The sequence below is a fragment of the Equus przewalskii genome, chromosome 2 (assembly GCF_037783145.1).
Source record: "Equus przewalskii isolate Varuska chromosome 2, EquPr2, whole genome shotgun sequence".
NCBI lineage: Eukaryota > Metazoa > Chordata > Mammalia > Perissodactyla > Equidae > Equus > Equus przewalskii.
This window is the reverse complement of record NC_091832.1, coordinates 82,639,214-82,665,625: the sequence shown is the minus strand read 5'-3', so window position 1 is coordinate 82,665,625 and position 26,412 is coordinate 82,639,214. Positions and strand designations below refer to the sequence as shown.

Genomic DNA, 26,412 nt, shown 5'->3' with positions numbered 1-26,412 from the left:
ATATATAAACACATATATATGTAAACATAATACAGATATATTAGACACGTACACATAAATACATATGGATAAATAATACTGCATTGTATGGATAGCCTACATTTTGTTTATCCATTCAGTAGTTGATGGACATTTGGGTTAATTCCACTTTTTAGTAATTATGAATAACACTACTGTGCACATTTATGTACAAGGTTTTGTGTGGACATATGTTTTCAACTCTCTTTGGTATATACCTAAGAGTGGAATGACTGGGTCATATGGTTAATTCTATATTTAAACATTTGAGGAACTGTCAAACTGTTTTCCAAAGTGGCTGTACCATTTTACATTCCCATCATTAGCATAGGAGGGTCCTAATTTCATTACATTCCCATCAACCCGTGTTACTGACTTTTTGATCATAACCATCCCAGTGGGTGTGAAGTGGTATCTCATTGTCGTTTTGATTTGTATTTCCTTAATGAATAAAGATGTTGAACATCTTTTCAAGTGCTTATTGACCATTTGTATATCATCTTTGGAGAAATATCTATTCAAAATCTCTGCCTATTTTTAAATTGTGTTATATGTCTCTATTGTTTTTTGGTAGTTTTATAACTGTTTGACAATCAGCCGTCAGTTCTCATGCACATTGTCCGTAGACTTTTGAAAGTGGTGAGAAGTACATAGGTAACCAATGTACAGAGCTTGTTTGGTGAATCTTCATCCTCTTTACATCTTCTGGACAACAACACACAGATTCTGTATGGGACATTCCTTATTCCATTGGTCCAGACAGCTTTGTTGAGCCTGGTATCAATGTATACATTGGGAGTTCCCATCTTCTTCACGGCAAATTTCTGGATCTCTCTGAGTGCCTGAGGGCCATGCTTCTTGAAGCCCACTCTATGGATGTGTTTGTGAATGCTGATGGTGCATTCTCTGTTCACCAACAGCCCTTCTTACCACCCTTCTTTGCAGGAGCCATTCTGCCTGGCCAAGGCTGAAAATGTAGAGGACAAGGTATCCTGGGAGAAGGAAAGTAGCCAGGCGAGTACAACTTTGGGGTTGCCTGGAGGTGGGAGGAGTGAGGTCTCTCTTTATTTTTGATTTGTAAAAATTCTGTATATATTCCAGATATTGAACCCTTATTAGACATAAGATTTGCAAATATGTTCTTCCATACTGTGGATTGTCTCTTCTCTTTCTTCATAGTGCCTTCTGAATCCCAAACACTGTTAATTTTGATAAAGTCCAATTTATCTATTTTCTCTTTGGTTGTGACTATCAGTTTTAAAGTCTGGAAGACGGAAAGAATTACTGTGCCTATGACAAGTAGGAAGCTGTGCATGGGTAGATAATATGTAATTCAGTTTGGGAACATCCAAATTATTTCATTTTTTATCTTTCTGAATTAACGGTCATAGGTAATCTCTCCTTTTCTCCCTAAATTTTAGTTATCTTTTTTTTTAACACCCATAGCTGTATTTTATTAAAAAGGCATTAGTAAAAGAAAAAAGAACAATTGTGTTACTTCTCAGTTACCTTCTAAACTTTGACAAAATTCATGCATTAGTTATAATCACAAGGAATAAATTTCAATCCTACATTTTAAAAATTAAAGTAATAACCTGGGTATTTTAATGAATACTCAGTGCTCCACAAAGTGGATCTGCCACTATTTACTTACTTATCCATTAACTCTTGGACATTAAGACATTATCCAAAATTTTTCTGTTATCTTAGTAACTGATATTTTCAAGGATGTGATTTTTTAAAAATAATTTACATAAAAAATCCTAAGTAAAAATTAAGTCAAACATACGCCTCATTTCAAAGAGTTCTCCAAAAGAACTGTGCTACAGTTATAATGTTATGAGTAACATGTCTATTTAATTTTGCTACTCCTTACTAGCATACCAAATATAAAAAGAATTTTAATAGTTTTGCCACTTTAATTTGCACTTTTCTATTACTGACAAGAGGTATTCTTTCCAATCTCCATCTTTCCTCCACTTATCTATTAGGATCTTGATATTCTCTAAATTTATATTTTTTATATATGTAAATATTAATACTTCATACTTTATCCAAATTTTTTTCTAATTTTATTTTCAGTTTTAATGTTTGCTATTTTGGTCATAAAAATGTCTACAACGATGAATTTATAAATCTATTCCTTGAGACTGTCTGATACTTTGGAACTCCAGAAAATTATCCTCTTTAGAAGTCTCAAAACTCCTCTATACTGTGTTCTGCTACCTGATTCCCAATACAATTTCCACATTTAATTTTCATAGAGCTCATCATGCCTTACTGAACATCTTGCCGAATAGCTTAGCATATTTATTTATCTTTTCAAACACAACTGAGAAACATTTCTCTGGTCATTCAAAAATTCCCATTGGAAATTTTACCATGATTATAGATCAGAGTGTTGTGGTTTATTTCATTTTTTTTTCTTTTACATACAAAAATGTTTGTAAATGTAAAATTAATATCAAATTAGGCCCATTAAAAAATCCTCAATAAATTTCCAAGTTAGACATTCTGCATATCATATTATCTGCTAATAATACAGTAAAATAACAAAATTTGAACAAACAATAAAGTAAAAACTCCTTAAATTGTAAATCACTACTACACCAAAAAACATACAGACTATTTGCAAACTAACAAAAATGAGAATGCCGTGTAAAAACAAAATAGGATGAGACCATTGCTGTCCTCAGAATAATATTCATATCCTGACTTGTTTTCATTACTTAAAAAAGAAACTAGCATTCAAATACACAAGAAAAAAAGGGAAGGGGGGGGCACCAAAATGAATGCAACAGGAGGGAAAAATATAGTTAGCAAAAGATAAAACTGAATTAGAAAAAAATTAACTCAACCAATCAATAACTAGCTCTAAGACTTGACTCTTTGAAACACACAAAAACTAATCAATATATTGTATGACATTAGTATATGCACATAACTTAAAGGAAATCAACATTGCTTATAATAATTATAAAAATCCTTTAGAAAGTTGGAATTAGTTATGTTCAAAAAATCCTCAGCCTGGTATGATTTATCCATATAACATGAAAGAATCTAAAAAAAATTTACTAACAGAGAACATTATTTCTATAGATTGCATAATGAAAAATATATAATAATTTTAACAGATGATGATAAAGTAAAACAGAAAATTCAGTAGTAACCTATAAAAACACAGAGCAACAAAATGCAGAGTACAAAATTATAAACTGCAGCACTTCTCATAATACCATAGAATGGAAAAAACATAAATGTCTAATAATTGAAGCCTGGTATTATGATTATATACACACACACACACACACACATATACATACACACACACACATATATGTATATACACACACAGAGATATAGTATACAAAAATACAATGTATTACTATATAAAGAAATAATAAATTGAGGAAGCTCAGTATATCCTGACAACACTAAGATATAGTTTAAAAAATGAAAAAGGAAGGTGCAAAACTGTATACTACACATCTGTGTAAAAAGACACATGACATATTTGTATTCCCTTGTAAAATGTCTCTGGAGAAAAAAAAACAAGAAAGTGATAATGCTAATTCCCCCAGGACAAAGTTGCAAGGGAGTGGTTTTCCTACAAACTTTTTTGTGTAGTTAGAAATATGAACATATTACCAATTTGTTAAAAAGTAAATTTAAGAAAACCTCACAAGGATGTTGACATCTTAATAGAATGTACAAAAGTTGCAAGAAACTATTGCTCCAATACTAACAATAACAAAATGCAAAGAAGTATAAAACTAAATTTCGGAAAGTAACTATCCCTTAGTAGAAGAGAACAGACCCCCAGCTGTTTTCATCCCCAGAAATGAACCTTAAAAACATGATGCTAAATAAAGGAAGTCAGTCAAAGAACACTACCTATTGTATGATACTATAATTCGAATCATATCAAACGACCAGCATAGGCAATCTAGAGAGAGAGAAAGCAGATTAATGGCTGTCTAGGGCTGGGGAAAATGGAAAGTAATTGATAACAGGTACAGGGTTTCTTTTGATGTGATGAAAACACTCTAAAATTGTGGTGATGGTGACAACACTGAATATACTATAAGCCACTGAATTGTACATTGAAATGGGTGAACTATATGGTGCGTGAATTACATCTCATTAAATTTTTTTTAAGTTTGTTGTACTATACTTTTAACTTTTTTGTAAGTTTTAGGTATCCAAGACTAAAAAAAAAACTAAAGAGACCTAACAACTAATTGTAATGTGTAGCCCTTGAATGGATTCTTGTCAGAACAACTAACTGATAATGACATTTTTGAACCAATAGGGGGAATCTGAATATAGACTAAGAATTAAAAGATATTATGAATAATTGGTACTTATTTTTACAAATCGTAATGATGTAATTATATAGAAAAATATCCTGATGTTTTATAGAATCATATTAACACACTGTGGTCAATTTTCACAAAGTCTGTAATTTACTTTAAAACACTTCAACAACAGAAAAATCAAACACATGTGGCAAAATATTACAGTTATTAAATCTAGACGCGGATGTTCATTACACTATTCCTTCTGCTTTTACATATTTATTTAAATTTTAATAATAAACGATAAAAAACAATACATAAAATTCCAAACAATGTTGCATTAGTTTAAGGACTGTGTGATGCACAATAAGAAAAAAAAGAGATCTATAAAACACAACAGAATAATTTGAAATAAGACCTAACAAGCATGATAGCATAATACATGATAAAGAAAGCTTTGTAAACCAGAGACATGATTTTGGAGAAACTGGCTAAAGCATATGGAGAAAATCAAATCAGAGTCTTATCTTATGTAATACTAAGAAAAATATCTCAGATGTTTTAAAAATTAAAATTAAGGACTACATCCATAGAAAATCTAGAAGAAAATATAGATTTAAATAATCTTAAAATGGCAAAGAATTTACCAGAACTAAAAGTAATGAAAGCAATGCAAAAGGAAAACCTCTAAATTGGACTATATCAAAATGTATCCAATTCAACTACTACTGGGAGTCCTAGCTAGAGCAATCAGGGAAGAAAAAGAAATAAAAGCTATCAGAAAAGGAAGGAGTAAAATTTTCTCTATTTGCAAATGACACAATTTTATATCTAGAAAATCCTAAAGACTCAACCAAAAAACTGTTAGATCTAATCAATTAATTCAGTAAAGTTGCAGGATACAAAATTAACATACAAAAATCAGTAGCATTTCTATACACCTTCAAACTACTTTTGCAACTTCTCCTAAGTCTATAATTATTTCTAGCTAAGGTTAAAAGAAAAACAATGAAGATAAACAGTTGTTAAAGCTAGACAATGGATGATGTTTATTCTTTATATTTTTCATTATTTTCTAAACTTTCTATAATAAACATGTATCGCTTTTATAATTAGGAATATAAATATTTCTTGTAAATAAAAAAAGCAAATGACCATCAATCTGAATAAAAAGCAAATATTGAAGAGAGAAATTGGATAATTCATCATAATTAACCTTAAAATTGGCAGTTTAGGTCTCTAATATATTTTTTAATATGCTTCATATTTCTTGAGAACTGTCAAGCATTTGTTGAATAATATATTACTGCAACAGCAAAACACTTCATGATACCTTGAGGTCAACAGAAGATATGGGGACAGAGACTATACTGGGTTATTGTTAGGAGACCTGGGTTCTGGTTCAAAAATTAGCAATTTACTTAAAGCTGTGACAAAGGCAAAATCACATTGTCTCAATCTATCCCACATACTTCACAGATTTGTTGTCATGCTGAAATGAGAAAATGTGTATTAAACCACCTAGTAGATGTTAGAGAGGCCACATAGCAAACTGGTAATAAGTTTATACTCTGTATCAGACTACATGAGTTCACCACATATTAGTGGTATGACCTAGAACAAATCACTTAACCTCTCTGTGCTCCAAGTTTCCTTATCTGTAAAACTGGCGTGATCATCATAATGGTATTTACCTCAAAGGACTGTTACCAAGATTTTTTTTATACTTGTTAAGAGCTTAGATAACGAAGTAGTGGTATAGAAGTGTTTATTAATTTTTTAAAAACTTAAAAGTACTTAACCAGCAAAAATTGGTTCACTATTTTATTGAAAACTGTTTTGTTTCCTAATGAGAAAAACTATTTGAAAAATATATAGATTGCTATATTTAGAATTAATCAAGTATTTTCAAACCCTTTATTTCATAAAAAAGTGTTTTTATTACTTCAAATAAGCTGATTGGCCATCAGTTGAATAGAATTCAGTTCCATTGAAGCTAATAAGTGAATTCCACAGATAGGAGATGAAATTCAAAGCAACATCAACCAAAAGAATATTAACAAATTCTTACTGAAGGGGATTTTAACTTCCACAGATTCCAAAATAAAATTATCGTGTGATAATCTTTTTGTGTGTGTGTGTGTATGAGGAAGAGTGTCCCTCAGCTAACATCTATGCCAATCTTCCTCTATTTTGTACGTGGGATGCCAACACAGAATGGCTTGATGAGTGGTGTGTAGGTCTGCACCTGGGATCCCTGGGATCCAAACCCAAGAACCCCAGGCCACCAAAGCAAGCAGAGTTTGCAAACTTAACCACTACGCCACTGGGTCAGCCCCTTATGCGATAATCTTGATCACATGTTTTACAGATAAATCATATTAGTTTAAATAAACTAAACTTTGACAGAAAAATTCTTTTAACAAAAGGATTGTTATGATTTGTGTACACACATACACCATATTTACAAGACAGTGTCAATGATTTGCACAACATAATTTTTGAATAAATATTCTGTTTACAGCTGAAAGATTAAAAAACAAAGTTAAGATGTACACCCAATCAATGATGTCATGACATTCAAGGAACCTCTACATAAATCAAAAGCAGAAGATCTCAAGGATATCCCACTCCAACGATAATCATGCAATGAACTAAAGAGATGTGCAGTTCAGATCTACACTGTCATCAATCACTTGATAATAAATGAAACAAGTCAGCTACTTTACAACCACAAATGGTATATTAAATACATGACATCTCTTTTGTACAGGAGGAAGTAACTAGCAGTAGATAAAGTTCAGAGACATTATAAAAGAAAGCACAGCATGAATTCAAGTCTGAATATACATAACCTTCAGAATACAAGCTGTCTAGCAAAAAATATCCTTAAGCTTGTAGAGTATTATTTAGGATTTAAGAGCAATATAGTTAAAAATATATTAAATGTGAGCATGCCTCAATCAATTGGGGCACTGAAAAAAGGGAGCTCTTTCTCTATGAAAATAAAAGACTACTAAATATAAAAAATATATGTTTGCTCTCTTAAAATTGACTCTCATGTGGAACAGTTGAACAAATATATTTTCTCCACTAAAAGTTTAAGTTAACAATAAAATTTGTTTGGAAAAGTTTGTTTTTATTTAGCCATTTTATCATCATGCTTTATAATATTACTATAAAATATTATAAATCTCATAGCAAGATGATAAAGACTAAAATGAAAAACTGCACTAGATAAGCATAAAATTAAATAGCTCAGAATAATGCTGCTGTGTATGCCAGGATTAAATCCTATTCACACATTCTACAGAAATCTAATAAAGGAACCAAATTCATAGATTAGAAATTAAGAGATAAATTGCCTAGATCTGGATCCCAGTTGTAACCCTAGTTATTTCTTTTTTATGCTGTTTTCTCATTTATAAAATGGGAGATAATAGTAGTATTACCTCAGAGGTCTATTATAAGGATTAAATTAGTTAAAACTTATAAAGCACTCATAACAGTTCTTGACACAACATAAGTACTCATGCAATATTAGCTACTGTTGTCACCATTATCCCTCATCTAAATTGCAAATACATATGCTGTTTGGGTCAAATGAGCTTAATCTCTTGCATAACGCACTGTTTTAGAAGTATTTGTCTACTTTTCAATTCCGCATGTTTTCCCTTTCCTCACTGTCTCTCATTCATATACATAAAAACACATATACCACCACCACCATGATCACTAAAACTTCAAATAAAAAGAGTAAACTCCAGTCTTAACCCAGAGTTACGAAGTAATTTCTCCATAATCAATTAGAAAGGACACTAAGGAATAGGTTCCAGGTCAGAATGGTAAGCTGAAATGGCAATTAATTTTTTTTCTTCAATTCCTAAAGAATTAGCAAAAACAATTTTTTAAACAAAAACAATTAAACAAAAGTAACTAAATAACACAAGGAACACAACGTGAAGCATCAAACATTAAATAATTGGTTGCTGTGAGGAAGATAAACATACTGGACCCAGAACTAAGGGTGCTGCAAAGCTCAGTTCTTAACCATGTCCCCATGGTCCCGAAGCAATACTGGTAAGCTGACAAAATTCTGAGAATTTTCCTTAATGCCTTCATAAATGGAGAGAAACAAACTGAGTAGGTATCATTATCTCTTCTTTCTTGTAATTGAAAAAGCAATTATGCTGGAAAAACCTGCAGCACAAAAACTGGTGAAGCAAGGAAGTGAAAAATAGGGCTGACTTCCCTAGATAGAAGTAGACTCCAGACTAATTACTCTCTCAACTGACAGATAATGATTTAAGCACATTTTTCCCTGAGAATTGCCCACAGATTCTGATATGATAGAATGAACTTGGTAGAAAATACTTAACAAAATCTTACAAGAGAAAGCAAACCTTAGGTGTGCCAAGAAAGCCTCCTTGCCTATCTCAAAGATCTCTCTCCCTCTCTTCATGATAAGCTATACAATATCGGACAAAAATCAAACTAGCTGAGAGTGGGGGAAAAAGTTAGCTTTACATATAGTGGGGAGAAGAGAAGAAGTCACTAAGATTCTGTTTGTGTGGGCCAACAGAGTATCAGAGCAGAACATTATAAGCATGAACAAGAAGTAAAAGTAAAAGTATGGTAGTTATGCAAACAAGCTAAATAATAAAATTTTACAATAAAAATGGAAGATTCTATACAAAAGACAAAGAATCTTACGAGAACGTATAACAAAACATAAAAGGAAATTCCTCATGATTACTTTCCTCTAATGAACACAAAAATATAACAAAAAACCACAAAAAATTATAAAAGTCAAAATAAGTGAATAAGGTAAAGAGAGAGGTTGAGACCTAAACAAACAAAAAGAAGAACAAAACATAATCATTTTAGACAAACAAATTAGAAACATCAGGGACAAAATAAAACACCAAAAACTTAATTACTGATGGCTAAAGATCACAGAAAGTAAAACAATTAAGAAACAAATAATAGATATAAAAGACAAACACATGTCTAACATAGATTAATGTTTCTAAAGAAAAAAAAGAAAATGGAAAAGACATTTCAAAATTTAAAGAAATTTCCAAGAACTGAAGGAAAAATCTGAATTTACGGACTATAACAAAGACTATGTTCCAGGAACACTGATAAATAATGTTCAATATTGAGCCATACTGCTGTTAAGGAATTGAAATTCATGGAAAAATAAAGAAATCTCAGGCAGAAAACAAGCAAATCATCAACTGAATAAAATTATCAGACTGGACTCAAACTTCTCTGAAAGCAACATTCAAAGGCAGAAGACAATAATGCAATGTCTACAAAGTTCTAAAGGAATGAAAGCATTAGCCAAGAATATTAAATCCGTCAGGATGTCATTCAAATATAAAGAGTATAGGTAAATATGCTTAAACATAAAGAATTTTAAGTTTACAGCATACAGGAGCCCCTTGTGGGGGAAAAAAGATGATGAAACACAGCCAATTAAGATTTGAGTCAAAAGAAAGAATTTGGAAATTAAGAAACTGTGAGTAATAAAATAGGGGGTAAATTCGCTTAAATATAGAACCAACACTCAAGTACTAATGAGAATTGTGATCATAAAATGTGAATGCTATATTTTTAGACAATATTAAAAACATAACTTTGAAAATTGGGACGTAAAGAGAGAAAAATAAAAAGAAAGTATAAAAGGACTAATGTCCTCATCTTTAATAGCATGTGGTGAACTGAAATATGCAGTTTAAAAAACAATGACATGAATACAGTAAAAAGAAGTGAAAATATGACTTAGCAAATTATTATGCCATAAAGCTATTTAAAAAAGTACGCCATCAACTTAATTTTTTCATAATCTATTATTAACTTCCTGTTCTTTGAGAAAATAACGATTCTTTTGTTAGAAAAACATTTCCTGTTTTTCTCACTTTTTATTTTGTTAAATTTACATATAATGCTACAATAGCCTTGTTATATCTATACTTACATACGATTACTTTATATTTCAAAGATACATTCACAGAATAGGATTATTGGGTAAATGAGTGTTTGTGCATGTCTATATAACTATTATTAAAATGCATATGACCATATTGTCTTTCCATGAGACTAAAAATGAACATTCTCACTAAAAATATAAAAGAATACCATTGCTCATCTCATCTCCCCTATTCCTTCAGCAGTACATGTTATCACTCTGAGAATAGAGAAGGGATAGATAGAATTTATCTAATTTACATTTCCTTGAATATTTCTGTATTGGAGAATGGTTTTATGTTACTGGTCACTTATATTCTGCTGTGAGTTTCCTATTCATAGTCTCAGAGTATTTGTCTATTGGGTTGTTTTTCTGTTATCACTTCACAAGAATTATAACATGGGGAACATATTAATCATTTATCAGTCTTTCCATGTTCCATTGTGTCTTTCCACGTTGCTAATGGTATCTTTCCTCAGCTTACTGTTATGTGTAGTAATAGACGTTTACTTTTATACTTTCTAAGTGTCCTGTCTTGGTTATAAAAGTCTTGCATATGCCTCAGTTCTACTTTGACAATTTTCTAAATATTTTTCTAAAATATTTACTGTCTCATCTTTCATCCTATATCCTTACTCCATCTCAGAGTTTTTTGTATATGCTGTCTTTATAGTATTGTTCTAATTAGTACTGTTTATCTACAAAGGCAAGAATGTCCTCAAAATTCTTTTTTCATAAATCTTAGGCCTACATTAAAACACTTATTTTCTCATGACAACTGGATATTTATATATCCAAATACATTATTTGGAAGTTTTTAATATTTGGATATTTTTAAGGGGATATATAAATTCCAAATTACTCCACTGTTATTCTAATGGAATGGTATGCCTATGGATATTGTATTCAATTTACATACTAATTTGAGAAAAACTGACATTTTCGTGACATTAAAATTTTCTCTTTTTGCCTATAAAGGACATTATGGAGACAACTGGGGAAATATGAAGAAGATCTGTAGATTAAGTAATAGCATGATAGCAATGTTAATCTTCTGATTTGAAAACTGTTCAAGATTAAATCAGAGAATGGGCTTAGGAAATTCTCACTGAAGTAATTAAAGTTAAAAGGGTATCATGACTTGAACTTACTCTCAAATTCAGACAAACAAAGAAAAACAGAGAGAAGCAAATGTGGCAAAACTTTAACAATCACAGAACCTAGGAGAATGGTGAACATGAGTTCTTGCATTACTCATAACTTTCCTGTAAATCTCAAATTATTTCAAAGTAAAACACTCTCTCTGTCACACACACACACAAACACAGATAGAAGATATACTATCCAACATGGAATGACTTCCATTAGTTTATATTTTGTTTTCTATTAATGAGACTTTACAGTTTTGTTCCAAATAGTATCTCTGCGTTTTTTACAGAATTTGAACCAAAATATTATTTTTGTATTAACTATAAACAGATTATACTTCTGATTTCCATTCTCAGCTGGCTACTGCTTGCTAGTCAAAAGAAAAGCTATTAATTTTTTGCACATTCATCTTGTAGCCAATAATCTTCCAAAGTCCCTATTAACATTGGTAGAAAAATGTTCAATAATTTCTTAGATTTTCCTAGATCATAGCATTAGCAATCTGAAAGTAATAACATTTCTTTTTTCTAGCATTTATATTAATTATATCTTGCACTTGTGAGATCATAAAAAGAAATTTATTAAATAATGGTGATAGTGAGTATCACTTTTTTTCCAGATTTTAATAGAAATGGCTTTAACCATTTAAAATGATGTTTAGTAAACAGTCTTTATCATTTTCAAATTATTTTCTTACACACAATTTTTCTCAGATCTTTATTAGGGCTGGCTGGTAAAATTTATCATTTGCTTTTTCCTACAGTTATTGATAACTTCACATAACTTTGAATTTGCTGATTAAATTTATTTTATAGGTAGATATCTTAATATTAAATCATCTTTGGATTCCATGAACAAATTCTAAGTGAGCACCCTTTAAGTTCTTTCATTACATTGTTGGATTATGTTGGCTAAAGTTTTAGTTAGAATTTTATATCCATATTTTTAAGTGAAATTGGTCTTCCAGAGTTTCATTTTTCCAGTATACTTTTCAGGTTATGATGGTTATATAAAATGTGCTGAGAGGTTTTCATCTTTTTTAACGTACCAGAAAAGTATCAGCAACATTTGAATCAACTGCTCTTAACATGTTAAAAAGAACCCAGACAGTGCTTTTTAATTTTTTTCCAATTGTTAGCAAACGTCCTCATCAAATTTTCTAATTCACTTTAGATGTGAATTTGGGTGACTTATACAGCTACAAAACCACTAATTTCCCCTATGAACTCACATTTGTTACACATGTTCAGGTGCAACTGCTGAGATAAGCAGTGGTCCCAGGATGGATCTGCCACTTGGTCCCCCCTGTGAGGATCCAAGAAGAAAAGCTGTATGCTGCCCCATTTCCTCAGCTATAAAGATTAGCATGCTCTCAAACCTTACGGGTAAAGTAACTTCATGCCTCTATGTTCCGCTTCTCTCTAGAAACCTGGAAGATCTTCTCTCTACCATAGGAGTTTTCATTTCTGGTTAACTAGCTTTGTCTTGCCCACAGAGGGTAAAAGTTCTTCACTAATTTACTTTATTGGAAAGCTATCAGAGCCAAGATCCAGCTCACATGATTAAGATCAGGTCAGCCAAACACAAAGCTATTGCAAGCAACTTGTAGATGAATTGGAGTTGAGACCAGAGGGCTATAGAGACTTGTACTATCTTCCCAGAATTCCCCATGATTCTCTCACAAATTAATTTTTAATTTTTTCATGATACATGTTTGCTTACACCATATCACCATTCTACATATGCAGTTTCCCAAGATTATTATTAAAAAACGGTAATTTCCTCACATCAACCACATGTTTAACCTACCTCAAATTCCGCATGTCTGTGAATATCCTCTGCTCTCTGTCTGCTGAGGATAAATTCAGCTTCATTTGCTACTCTTACTAGATGATCCTTCATTGTTTGGCTAAGTAACCTATAAAGAGATGAATATTGTCAAGTAAATATATGTATACATACACACACACACACACAATACACGTGATTATTCTCTGCTCCAAGGTGGTATATGTTGTCATTTGGGGGAGGAAAGAATGTTTCCTCTTCTGCTATCATACCCAATAAAGTACCAGTGATCACACTTAGTAATTGAAGACTGTAACAGCAAAAGGTTATCCTTCTGGCAACAATAGATTAACTTTTACCAGACTAGCTAACCAACAAATGCAACTAAAAATGCTGAATTAAATTTGTGTTTTAATCTTTTTAAAGGTATTGGAGAGTTTCCAAGGCAGACAAGACATAAGGAGCCAAGATCCTAGAGAAGAAAGGACACCGAAGACATCAACATGTCTTTTCCCATTGACGAATTTGCTATTCACAGGTGGGAACAGAGAATCTAAACAGAGTTATTATCAGTCTTGTAGAGCCAGAGAGATAAAAGCTGAATTTCATAATCTATCAAGGTGAAACGGTCCTGGTAGTTTTCAGAATCTCACAGGGTGGAGAGAAGAAAACAACAAATATCAATGCAGGAGAGCCATGGTAAAATCCCAGAATTTCAGAAGAACTCAGAAAGGGAAACTGAAAATAGAGTAAACTCTCACAGAGATTTTTAAAACTCCAGATTTGAATCAGCTCAGTCTCTAAATTAACAATCAGCATCTCCTCTAACTGCTAATCAAGAAGCATAAGGATGGGGCTGGCCCAGTGGCACAGGGGCTGGGTTTGCCACACTCCCCTTCAGCAGCCTGGGTCCACAGGTTTCGGTCCCCAACACAGACCTACACAACTCATCAAGCCATGCTGTGGTGGCATCCCACATACAAAATAGAGGAAGACAGGCACAGATGTTACCTCAAATCACTCTTCCTCAAGCAAAAAGAAAAAGATTGGAAAAAGCTGTTACCTCAGGGCCAATCTTCCTCACCAAAATAAATTCCAGTAGAGATTAGAAACTATAGAACTATAGAAACAAAAAAAACATGAAATTAAGAATAGATTTACCAATTTATGAAACTCAGCTAAAAAAGGACTACTTAACTGAAACATAGGTCAGTGACAACTAAAGAGAACCATGGTAAGAAAAATGGTGAAAACTTGATAACATTAATAACAGACATACAAGATATGGTAAAAAGGTCTAACATGAGTGTATCTGGAGTAAAAAAAGAAAGTAAACAAATAATTAGAAAAGAGCAAGATTTGAAGAGAGAATGACCAACACTTTTCGAAAACCAGGAAAAAAACACTGAGTTGTATGTTGAAGTCCTACAAACTCCAAGCAAGATAAAAGAAAACCACACCTAGTGAAATCATAGTAAACCTGTCAGAGAAAAAAAAATCTTAATAGCAGCAAGGAAGAGGGAGAAGGTAGAAGAGGCGAGGACAATTTCTTGCCTTCAGAAGAGCAAGAAAAAGACTGATGGAAGCCAGATAAGAATGTAATGACCTCTTCAAAATGCTAAACAAAAATAGCAGCTAATTAAGAATTCTATATTCTTAATTATATTCTAATTCTTAACTCTAATTCAAAAAATATCTCAGTAATGACAGTGAAGGGATCCAGAATACACTACTGTGAAGAGTCTTTTTCTGAACTACCCTTATCTGCCTAAAAGTAGTCTCCCAAAAGAATTCAACTATCATAAATTCTCTTCCCTGAAGTTTCCCAACCAGGGAAGTGTGACTCCTATTACTTGGAGATGAGAACTCAGCACCTGGATAAGAAATCTTCTAAAGGACCATTGTCACAAAATGACCTTATCTCCTATCTATTTTCCTAAGGGTCTAATTATCTCTCCTAAAAGTCATTTCATTTTCCTATAAGCACCCTGCTCCCTTCTCCTCCCCTATTAAGATGGTATAAAGCCTCAAATTCTAACCTCTTCTTTGAGTCACATTTTTTGATGAACTCCCTCCAACATCTTATGAATTAAAAAATCTGTCTTTTCTCTAGCCAATCTGTCTTTTGTCATTTTGATTCACAGGCCCCCAATCACTGAACCTAAGAGGGTAAAGGAAAAGTGTTTCCTCTCAGGCAAAAGCAAAATAAGGACATTTAATGAAAAACAAAACAGAGAAAATTTGTTACTAGACAATTCACATTAAAGGGAGTTCTTCAGACAGAAAGAAAATAATATCAGTTTAATATAAGACAAGGAAGTAAAAAAACAAAACAATGGACAAGTTAAATGTGGGTAATCCAAAAGAATAATGAATGTTGACAACAATTGTAATAATGACTTCTAGAACTCAAAAATCATAACCTTAAAATACATAACAAGAGCAGACAAGGCAAAAGAAATAAAACGAATTAGTGTTGTAAAGTTCTTTTATTGTCCATGAATTGGTGAAAGAACCTATTTATGTAAGATGCTGACAACTCTAATATTCATGTTGCAATCTGTAGGTAACCACTAAAGTTATCTAAAATAACATATGACCAATAAGCTAAGGGGAAAACTGAATAACAAAAAATACTTAGCTGAAAAAAAAGGAAAGAAAAACTACGCAAAATGTGGAACAAATACAAAGAACACAAATAAGAAGTTGTTTTAACCTAAATACATCAGGAACATATAGAAAGCAAACAGATTTAATAAGATAATTATTGTCAAGTAGATTTTTTCAGTATGTGCTATTTATAAATGACACAATTTCTTTTTTTATAATTGTTTATTGTAATAAGAGACAATATGAGGTTGCACAAACGTTGCAAGCAATTATTCACAAAAGATGAACAATAAAAAAGGTAATGTACCTTCATTAATATAGGAAAAACTGACTTTAAGAAACAAAATTAGGGATAAAGAGAGAAACTCTGTAAATGATAAGATGATAAATGAACCAGAAAGATAGAAATTCAGAATTTTGAGATTCTGTATTTGTATGTTCCTAAAAATATGGCTTACAACTAGATACAGAAAATACAAAGCTACAGAATATCTTAACAGTGGGATTTAGAAATCTGATCTAATTGACATATATGTAACACTACATCTACGAAGTGAAGAATAAACATTTGTTCAGGTAAACATGGAAGATATAGAGAAACAGGCAAAATGTCGGGTCACAAAGAAATTCGTAATGAATTTCAAAAGAAGATATCATGCTGAGTATGCTGACACAGTAGAATTAAACTGGAAAGAAATAACAAAATAGGACACTCTGTGCAAAGAGACTCTAAGATGCACCCTCCCCACCCCAACTTTCCCAGCCTCCTGGTATCCACAGCCTTATGCAATCCTTTCCCTTAGATTTTGGGTAGGAGCTATGGCATACCTCTAGTCAATAAAACATGGCAACATTGAAGGGATATCATTTCTATTATTACATTAAGTAAGATCTAACTTCCATCTTTCTATCAGACTTTCTCTATTGACTGTCTCCCTTGATGCATAGCTGGAGAGTGCTGCCATGTTACAAGCTGCCCTTTGGAGAGGCCCATGTGGCAAAGAGTCAAGTGCAGCCACCACTTCATAGCCAGTAAGGAACTGAGATTCAGTCCAATAACTCACAAAGAACTGAACCCTGCCAACAACCATGTGAACTTGGAAGCAGATCCTTCCCAAGTGGAATATCAAGAGACGCAGCCCCAGTAAACACCGTAACTGCAGCCTTGTAAGAGACCCTGAAGGAGAGGGCCCAGCCAAGCCACGTCCAGAATCCTGACCAATAGAAACTGTGAAATAACAAACGTGTGCTGTTTTAAGGCTAAATTGTGATAATATTATTAACACAATAATAAGTAACTAATACCACTTCCCCCTCACCTACATTTGAAAATTAAGTAATTCACTTCTAAATAACACATGCATCAAAGAAACCATAACACTGGGAATTAGAAATTGTTTTGAACTAAAAGATAATGAAAACAACATGCCAAAACGTGAGATTTAGCTTGGAAGGAAATTTATACACTGAATAAATGCAGTAAAGAAGGAAGACGCTTTGGAAATAAATTACCTAACTATTCAATTGAAGAAATGAGAAAAAGATCATGGAAATTAAATACAAAATAAAAATATACTTTAGAAAATCAATAAAATTAAAAGCTTGTTCTCTTTAAATAGTAAAATCTAAAAGAATACATAATCAATTAAAATTAATAATCTGAATTTAGAAACGTCACTAGATTGAAGGTAAACATACAAAAATCAACTAGACTCTAACAGTTACCAACAAATTGAAAGTAATTTTTAAGTACCATTTTGAAAAGTATTAAAAATCATCAAAATATGTAGGATAAATAACAAAAATGTGCTAGAGTTGTATATGTAAACAAAAAAATGCTCAGAGAAATTAAAGAAGATTTAAAGAAAGGACCACAACATGTTCATGAAAATGAAAGCCTCAGTATTGTAAAGATATCAGTCCTCAACAAAGTGATTTATAGATATAAGAAATCCGAATCAAAACCCCAGCAGGTCTTTCCGTAGAATTTGACAAGTTGATGCTTAAAGTTATGCGAAAATGTAAAGTACAAAGAATAGCTGAGACATTCTTGAAAAAAAAAGGGGACAGAGGAAAGAAAATAATAGTAATAATAATAAAGGATTTACGCTATCAAATATTAGGACTTATTATAAAGATATAGTAATTAAGACAGTGCGGTACTGGAACAGACGAACAGATCAATGAAACAGAAGAGAATGCCCAGAAACAGTCTCATATATATATGGTCACCAGATTTATGACAAAGGTACTTGTACAAAAGTGGGAGGAAGATGGGATTTTTTTCAATAACTGGTCCTGGATCAATCAAGTGATGGTCAGATAGACAAAATTAACCTTGACTTCTATCTCAAACCATGCAAACAAATCACTCCAAATGGATCATAAACAAGACCTAAATACTCTCGAAGCTTTCATAAGAAGACTAAATGAGCATCTTCATGACTTAGATTAAAGATTCCTTGAACAAAACAAAATACATATACCATAAAGAAAAATACTGATAAACTAGACTTCTTTAAAATTAAAGATTTATGCTTATGAAAACCACCATTAAGAGAACTAAAAGGCAAACTTTAGAAAAAGAGAATATATTTGGAATACAAGGAACTTATATCTTAAATATCTAAGGAACTCTTATAAAGAAGAAAAGGCAATAATGACAATTTTTTAAAAAATGAACAAAGAACATGAATAAGCACTTCACAAAAGATTTCCAAATGGCAAATAAGTTCACAAAAGGATGCTCAGCATTACTAGTCATTGGGCAAATACAAATTAAAACCATAAGATATACTGTACTCCAACAGAATCGCTAAATTAAAAAAAAAAAAAGACATTATCCGATTTTGGCAAGGATGTGAAGCAACAGATACTCTCATAATCACAAAATATATGAAAAAGAATGTTTACAGCAACTTTATTTTTAACAACCAAGCACTAGCAACTACCCAAATGCCCACTAAGAATAAAATGACTTTTTTAATGGTGAAATATTCATATAATAAAATACTAAACAGTATCAAAAAGAACCAAGTAATGTTATGTGCAGCAAAATTAATTTCACTCAAAATGTTTAGCAAAAGCACACAAAAGAATATATACTGTATGAATCACCTTGTATAAAATTTTTTCAAAAAACTCACCTATAGAATTAGACGTCAAGGGTTTAAGAGATGATTAACTTTGGCGCTACTTAAGACCGCTCCACTTAACAACTCATGTGGAATATTAGCAATGATCACACAGTTCTAAATCTTGGATATATAAACAAATGACCTATTCTGATCAATGCTTCCATAACACCATTTACCTACCATAAATACCAACAGAATGATTCATCTTATATAAATGGGAGGTTTCTGGAAGACGTTTATTATGTACAGGTCTTCCAAATTCCCTTCTCTAAAAGGAATTGGAAAGACACGTTGATCAGGGCTAAGATTTGGGGGCAGGGAGGGGGTGTTGAGGAAGATTGGCCCTGAGCTAACATCTGTGCCAATCTTTCCCTATTTTTCTATGTGGGATGCCACCACAGCATGGCTTGACGAATGATGTGTAGGTCGGTGCCTGGGATCTGAATCCACAAATCCTGGGCAGCCAAAGCAGAGCGCACAAACTTAACCACCACACCACCAGGCTGGCCCCTGGGCTAGGATTATTTTTTTAATTTATATGACAGAAGTGGCTAAACTGCCACTTGATAATGTCCACCTACAAAAGGTAGACCCAATAGTCATCAACAATGGCATATCTATAGACAGACACCAGGAGGCAACTCCCATTTCATGGAGCACTTGTCTCACTTTGTAGTAATATTTTCATCAAAAATATAAGTAAAATATTCACAGACTTTGATACAAAGCAATTAGTACTCTCCTAGTAATCTACCATATGAACATGTTCCCACAAGTGCAGAAAGATATACACATGAACCAGAAAATTGACAGTAACACTGTTTATAGAAGTGAAAACCTGAAAGAACCAAAATACAATCATATACTGTAAAGAGATAGATTCTTCTGAAGTGACGATAAAAGGTTTTCGACAATAAATTAAGTGGAAAGAAAACTGAAGAATAATATTATGTGCAATATGAGTTTAGGGAAAATACACAAATTGTCAATTATGTAGAACAAGGGCAGCAAATTATGGCCCGTGGGCAAAATCCGTCCTGAAAACTATTTTTGTTAATAAAGTTTAATTGGAACAAAGCCATACTCGTTTAATTATTATCTGTGGATGTTTTCATAAAATACTACTACATTAAGTTGAGTTACAGTGACAGAGACCACATGGCCTGCAAACTATAAAATATTTACTATCTAGTCCTTTACAAAATGTACCAACAATTGCTCTAGAAAGTAAAGCTATACATCCTCCTCCTTATATTTTTATTCCTTCACATTCTACAACAAGCAATTGAGAGGGAGAAAAAACAGAAAATCATGAAAGAAAATAGGGTCTCTGCTCTTCTACCACTTTTTCCATATCTCTATTAAGTTCCTAGACACTATTTATAATTTGATTCCAGATCTGTTAGACCCTCTCCATTATCCCCCAACTGTCTACCAGCCACTTTAGAAGCTAATACAATGTCTTGTCTATGATTTTTGGGTAACATCATCAGAGTATTTTTTCAAATGCTATTAAACAATACACATGCAGGCATTAAAGATAAAAACAATCCCTGGTGTAATTTTAAAACCTGCTAATGAATAACTTCCAAAGGATCTACAAATAGAGAAAGCAAGGACTTTCATGAGAGCAGATGTGAAATACTGGTTTGTGCTTCTTAGTCTCTCTCTAGAGACCAAAAACCGCACTGTGAATTTAACATCAATATATTGCCTCACAGCACTCAAACATTAATTGAATTGATTAGTCAATGGCACACCATCCTCCCAGTCCCCAAACAAGCAACCTCAAAGTTATTCCAGTCTCTTCTCTCTTCTCTACCACCTTCCTCCGGCCCCTAATCCATCAGCAAATATGGTCAGTATTTCCTATGTAATATTTCCAGATTTAATTTATGTTCTCTATTTCACAGCCATGTACCAAAAAATCAAGCCTTAATCATTTTATCCACATTATTACTGAGTATTTACTCTAATCTTTTAACATTTTTGTCCACAATTCCCTCTGTCTTTTGAATCATTGTCTAATATCTATTCAATAACTACCATACTATAAAGACTAAGAAAGGCACTGAAGATGAGTTGGGGAGAAAGAGAATACACTGAGGTCCTTTCCAGCTTTAAACTCTAATATAAGTGCCGTGGTGGACACACTCTAAGGTGACCTTGAATGAGTCAAGGTCTTATATGATTCCTGCCCCTTTGAGTTCAATCTGGGACTTGCTTCTAGGATAGAATATGGCAAAGATGATGGGATAGTCATTCCTTAATTAGCTTACTTTACACAGCAAAGGTAAAGGGAGAGTCACTCTTGTGATAACATGTTACATCATAAGGCTCTGCCTTAGCAGAATGGATGGATTGTCCTGCTAACCTTGCGAAAGCTGACATGCTGTCAGAGGGCCATGTGACAAGGGACTACAGACAGTCTCTAGGAGCTGAGATCAGACCCCAGTGACAGCCAGCAAGAAAACAAGGACTTCAGTTCTACAAGTGCAAGGAAGTGAATTATTGCAGACTTGTGAAACCCTGAGTGGAGGATCCAGTTAAGCTGTGCCCAGACACCTGACGCACAGAAATTGTAAGAATAGTAAATGGATGTTGTTTTAAGCTGCAACGTTTATGGGTAATTTGTTATGCAGTAACACATAAGTAATACAAGTACAATTATATCATAAGAATACATGCGCTATCATAGTTGAGTAGAAGCAAAGATCACTATAAACTTCTCAAGATGAAAAAAGCTTTTGAGAGCTAGAGCATAAAAGCTGTTGAGAGCTTAAATAAAGGGCAAGAGCAATAAGGAGAGGAAAGGACATTCTAGACAACAGTATTAACAAAGCTATGAAGAGAAAAAATAGGGGTGTTATATTTCAAGAGAGCAAAAACACCTCTTCCTGCAATTTATTTTTCAAGATGGACACTTACTTGATGGATGGACAGATAGATAATATTCTGTCTTGATGTTTCATTCAATTTTTTTTGTGCTTTAGCATAAAAGTAATATATGTTGTCAAAAAACAACATGGAACACTTCAATAATGAAGCAACAGTTGAAAGCCCCCAACCACCTTTCCTGTCCATTTTTCAGAGTAAGTCACTACCATTAACAGTCGATGTTTCTGTCCTTACATTTTTCTAAACTTAAAGAAATATATTGTATCTGTGTACATGTATATATGTAGTAATTACGTATATGTGTATACATATTTATATGATTGTGTATAAAAATATTTTTTAACACTGAAAGAGTTAGACTACACAAACCTGTTTATTTTACTAAATGGTGCACCATTATCACACAGAGGATTTCTGTGGATGAAACATACCATAATTTATTAAACTAGTCCCTCATTCAGAGATCATTCATTCTTTCATTCTGTTCCCTGATTGCTAACATCACCTCTATTTGCCTAGTTACTGAAGCTAGAAATATTGGTCATATTTCACTCTTCTTTCTTTGTCATCCTTCACATCCAATAGACTAAGTATTGTTCATCCTACATCTGCAATAACTCTAAAAAAGCTGGTTCTCTCTATAACATTTTCCAGTGTCCCTCAGGCACTCAACATCATGGCTTCAATTATTACAAGAGCCTCCAATCAAACTTCTTTTTATTATTCTAGCCAATGCTTCATCAGGGTCATCTTTCTAAAATGAAAATCTGATCATCACTATACACTTTCAAAAGTTCTGATCACCCTCCTACGACACAGAAGAAGAGTCAACACCTTTGCATGGCTTAGAAACCAGGCTCATTTTTGCTACCTCTTTAGAACCTACAAGCACTGCTTTCTCAAACATTATACCTTGTACTTTTACATCTCTTTGGATCTGTTCCCACTATTTTCTCAGGCAGGAATGACTTCACTTCTTATTCCATCTTGCCTATCTTATTAATTCTTCAGAGCAAAGTTCAAAAGTCAAATAAATAAAACCTTTTCTGATCCTACAATGCTTTTCCTCCAAATAACTAATCTCCTACGACGGTGCACATGCCTCTTTTGCTATACTTACTACATTATATCATTCCGTGTAACACCATCTACTTACAAATCTGTCTTCCATTCAAGATTGCACCAACCTTGTATAATTTATCCTTATATCCCCAGAGCACAGAACAGTGCCTGATCATTGCTGGGTGCCCGGCAGTGCTTGTAAAAAAGATAAACTCTTTGAACACTCACTGATGCGAGGCAATTCTACGCTACTATACGTGAGCAATACAAAGATGCATAAAACAGTCCACAGGGATTTTACAATCTAATATAAGAAGTTAGGACTGCACGCAAATAGTAAAGTACCTTTGATAAGTACTTAAGGTTCTGAAAACATTTACTTATCTTCTTCAACAAGATACAGCACTTTCCTGGTTTTCTGCCTACTGAGTAGCTGCTTCTTCACTGTCTCCTCTGTTATTGCCTCCTTCTCTGCACTACCTCTAAACTTTGAATGGTCTCAGAGCTCAGTTCCATGCCCTTTCCTCTATCTAAATCATCTCATCCATCCCATGACCCTTAAATCTCACCTACATGCTGCTGCTGATTCCTATATCTCTTAACACTACTCTTGGTTCCCCCGCATTTTCAATTAACATAGCCAACTTAAAACGGAAGGTAACTCTGACGTGTGTGACAACGTGGATGACCCTTGAAGACATTATACTGTATGATTCCACTAATATGAGGTACCTAGAGTAGTCAAATTCATGGAGACAAAATGTACAATGGTGGGTGCCAGGGGTGGAGAAGGGGCAGGTAAGAATGGAGAATTATTTAACGGGTATAGAATTTCAGTTTTGCTGAAGATGAAGATGAAAGGAATTCTGGAGTCAGTGGTGATGGCTGCAGAACAATGTAAATGTACTTAATGCCACTGAACTGTATGCTTTAAAATGGTTAAGGTGGTAGATTTTATATTATGTATATTTTACTACAGTTAGAAATTAAAATTTTAAAAAATAAACATCTCAGTTAAATGTCACTGTCAAAAAACAAAATAAAAAAACCATAGATCATATCACGCCACTCCTCTACTTAAAAGTCTGCAATGTATTTTTACTTAACAAGATTAAATATAAATTTCTTATCAGAGCTTACAGGGCCTTATGTGATCTGAACCCTGAATACCTCTAACATTTCCAAACCTCACTCTCTCCCTTGCTCCTTATGCTCCAGTCACTCTGGCCTCTCATTTGTTTGAATAATACACAAACATCATTCCCTCCTCAAGGACTCTGTTATTGCTATTTCTTCACCTTAAAACGTTGTGACCCAGAACTCAAACTGGTTGGCAACGTCTCTTCATTCAAATCAAGTGTCACTTCTTCATAAGTCTTCTCCAAACACTCTATATTGGCCTCCCTATAAGCTTCCTCCCCTCTTTACTCTCGTAACATTATCCTGCTTTGTTTCCTTCTAAACATTGATTACTATCTAAATTATCTTATTTGTTCCTTTACTTGTTTATTATTTGTCCTCTCCTCCATGACAGTAGAATCTTATTCACAGTCATATCCTCAGACTCGAGAACAGTGTCTGATACATAGAATACAATCAACAAATAAGTACTAAATAAATGACAGAAAATGAGTGCCAACACCATCCCCAATCTATTTTTTTTTCATTTCTTTATATCCAAACCTTAATTTCCATAAGATACAATTCAATCCTCTTTCTCTCTAAGGAATATTCCGCAATTCCATCCTGCAAAGACTTTTATTTTATGCAAATCTTATACTTAATGCTTATTGCATATATAGCATATATTATACTTGTTTACAGTATCATAAAAATTCTATTAGATTGCTACGTATATTACTCTGTTCTCCCCATCAGACCACACTGATTGAGGAAGCACATCTTTTACTTACTCTTCTTTTTCAATCAACCACCTAAGAAGTACTGTTCAGGCAGGCTGTACTCAATCATTATTTGATAAATGTATACTTTGTGGCAATGCTTTAAAGTAAATATTCTCAAGTATCTAAATGTAACTAAGTAATTAATAGCAAAACTCTAGTGCTTTTAGGTTAGACACAATTGTATCAGAAATTTAAGTTTGAAACATTTTCACTGCATAATACAAAATACTACTATCTAACCTTACTTATTTAAAAGAACATTATAAATTTTGATTATGATCTATATAAAGTATTTAACATTACTTCCAAAGAAGAAAGGAAACATAGACACTTGTCCCTCATAATTTACAAAATGCTTTTAAATCCAGTATTTCAGAAGTCCCTTGACTACACGCCTCCCATTTATTTTAAGTTAGACACACAAATATGACTTTTCCTTTCATTACGGAAAATATGTAAATGACTCCACAAATTGAATTAATAAGATATCTAAATGAAGAAACTTTTTTGCTTCTCTAAGGGGCCAATTTTTTCCATCTATATGCATATTTTCCTAAATATACAAAATTTAGCAACTGTAATTTTATCTAAAAGTTGTGGGAGCTTTCCTTCCAACAAAGAATTAGAGACAAATTAAAGTTTTAATTATAGTAAGCAGTCTCAAAATATAATGTTTACTGGAAAGTACATTAAAGCTCTAAATGCAGAGCAAAAAATGATTCACGTATTTTAATATTAAGAAGAAAAACTATGTATAATTTATACCTACAGTACAAGGAGGAAAAAAAATGCTTGTGTCAGCCTCAGGAAACAAACAGCCCTATCAAGTGACCAACTAGAAAAGATTCACACTAGAGGTTCAATAAATAACAATAATGATGACAACCTTCTCCCATAACTACATTACAGCCCATTGTCCACATCTGATTATACTAGTCTAGACCTTGGGTAAGCACATACACACATTTTCACCAAGAGTTTTCCAATATTACTGCTCTGTTTCCTGGGCTTTCTGTGACCCCCATTAGCAGCAACTGTCAGATTTTCTCTACTAAACATCTTCACCATTGATGGGCAGCAAAAGTTACCACTTTTTTGCACCCTAACAACTGAGAATGTGGAAGCAATATTCCTGAACTAGCAATCCTTCTAACACTGTAATCTCTTTAGAATTAACTACAGAGAATAGTCACAAACTAAATTTGAGAGGAAAAAAATTGCTTCTAAAGTCTCTTCAATAATATGAGAATGACTAAAACCTCACTTCTCAGACTATATATCCATGTATTAATATAGCCTTTATTCTTATATTGCAGAATTATTACCTAACTCTCCATGTACCTGCCTTCTTCCTCATATTTCTCTCCCTCTTCCCCCTGCCCCACACATGTACATGGCACATTCAATAATTCAATATCATAAAAATCCTTAAATTGGTATCACTCTACTCCTTTATGATGTAAAGCTCTCAGTAACAAACTTTCAGTAAGAGAAGCAAAGGGTCTAACATCACAGAATACACAACCCTGAAGCCTTAGAAAGAACAGACTAGTAACCAACAAAAGAACATTTTT

At 32.9% G+C, this 26,412-nt stretch overlaps 1 protein-coding gene and 1 pseudogene across 5 annotated transcripts in view; both read right to left on the bottom strand.

The window, feature by feature from the left end:
* LRBA (LPS responsive beige-like anchor protein) overlaps positions 1-26,412 on the bottom strand; it is a 706,265-nt gene that overhangs the window by 412,986 nt on the left and 266,867 nt on the right. For all 5 annotated transcript variants that reach the window (XM_070611607.1, XM_070611606.1, XM_070611608.1 and 2 more), the window contains exon 36: positions 13,249-13,357. In XM_070611607.1, coding sequence (XP_070467708.1) covers positions 13,249-13,357 — 109 coding nt within the window. The remainder of the gene's footprint in view (positions 1-13,248; positions 13,358-26,412) is intronic.
* LOC103555032 (large ribosomal subunit protein eL31-like) lies at positions 461-970 on the bottom strand (annotated as a pseudogene).